General features: G+C 42.5%; 1 protein-coding gene across 1 annotated transcript; it reads right to left on the reverse strand.

Annotated features, from left to right (window-relative positions):
• Positions 1–32: 32 nt before the first annotated feature.
• LOC119343277 (dirigent protein 6-like) lies at positions 33–1,011 on the reverse strand. The gene is made up of 2 exons (XM_037614330.1): positions 684–1,011; positions 33–301 (listed from the first exon to the last, which is right to left on the reverse strand). Exons 1-2 carry the CDS (start codon positions 956–958, stop codon positions 97–99), a joined length of 480 nt encoding a protein of 159 aa, XP_037470227.1. The 5' UTR covers positions 959–1,011; the 3' UTR covers positions 33–96.
• Between the last annotated feature and the right edge of the window lie 291 nt (positions 1,012–1,302).

Below are 1,302 nucleotides of genomic sequence, written 5' to 3' on the forward strand. Positions count from 1 at the left end.
ACAACCAGTATCCCTCATATTATGGATGAAACTGAGATTAAGTCAAAAACTTTATTTTGATCAGAGCAACTGGTAAATCAGATCAGGCCCAAGGGACTAATTCTCCGCTGCTGCATAACACGGTCCTAAGAACACTGGTGTATACACTTCCACCGTAAGGTGGTCAACACCAGTAAGTTTGTCAAAATCCACCTTGATGATACCACTTGCAAGAGCAAACTCCCCAGTCCCACCAGTAACAGCCAACTGACCATTAACACCCAAGGCGTTTCCCATCACTTGAAGGGTGGATCCTTTGAACCTGCGCATGAAACATGGCATACAATAATATCATGTTAAATAAAGGAAACAAAAAATACTAGGAAAGGTAACCCTCCTATTGAAAATAAGTGAACTTTTTTCCAAGCTTTAACATCATCATGTTTGACCATATTTACAGAAGAGAACATACCAACATCTGTACCACATTGAATTGGTATCATTAGTTTGATCATGAATGAATTATATAATTGTAAATATTTCGTGCCACAGGTGTCGCGTACGTTATGGGTCAACTATATCGGACTTGCAAAAGTTTAACTTAGGATAACTCTAAACTGTTCTGTCACTAAAAAAATGAGGATATAAAAACTAGATAAGGATATAGTACTTATAAATACGATGATTTAAATACTTGTGATTACCTGCCATCCACAAACACTATGACGTAAGTAGATATCCAGCTACCGGCGCATATGGTGCTTCCTTGTCCACGGGCGACTAGCTTCGCCCCGTTGCCCTCTCCTTCAAATACGGTCCAGTTGACAACAACGTAATGCCCAAACTTGGCCACCTCAAGAAGGGATTTCTGGGTGTCATCACCAGTGCGGCCCAACCACAGGTTGCGGAGGATAGTCTTTCTGTATGTAGTGGGTGCAGGGACAATGGAGACCTCGACATTAGGAGGAACGGCCGCCATGATCGAGTTCTGTGGATGTGCAAGGAATGTGCTACTCAAGCTAGTTGGGTACTATTAGCTCTAGCTGGTTGTACTTAGGAAAGAAAGAAAGGAGATGTACTTATAGCTGGGAAAACGCCTCATTGCTGACTGCACCATGTGCACGCACGAGATTCCAAACTTAGTATACAGCCTTAATTTCGTAAGTATGCTGAGTTTTCCAGACTTATTAGATCCCAGGCGACCCGATCTAGATCTGGTAATCTCTCCCAACTAGAGGGCATCTCTTAACAAATCCGGATCACCGATGCTCCCTGCAATTTGATTTTTTTCTTGAAAATACCACCACCAGCACCACGGATGCC

Source organism: Triticum dicoccoides, unplaced genomic scaffold (genome assembly GCF_002162155.2).
Source record: "Triticum dicoccoides isolate Atlit2015 ecotype Zavitan unplaced genomic scaffold, WEW_v2.0 scaffold121412, whole genome shotgun sequence".
Classification (NCBI taxonomy): Eukaryota; Viridiplantae; Streptophyta; class Magnoliopsida; order Poales; family Poaceae; genus Triticum; species Triticum dicoccoides.

What these genes read in the sequence shown, in the direction of transcription:
- LOC119343277 (XM_037614330.1), bottom strand. Translation starts at nt 958, where the DNA reads ATGGCGGCCGTTCCTCCTAATGTCGAGGTCTCCATTGTCCCTGCACCC. An exon ending in ATAGTGTTTGTGGATGGCAG is followed by an intron (nt 302 to 683) that starts GTAATCACAAGT and finishes TTTCATGCGCAG; the next exon opens with GTTCAAAGGATCCACCCTTC.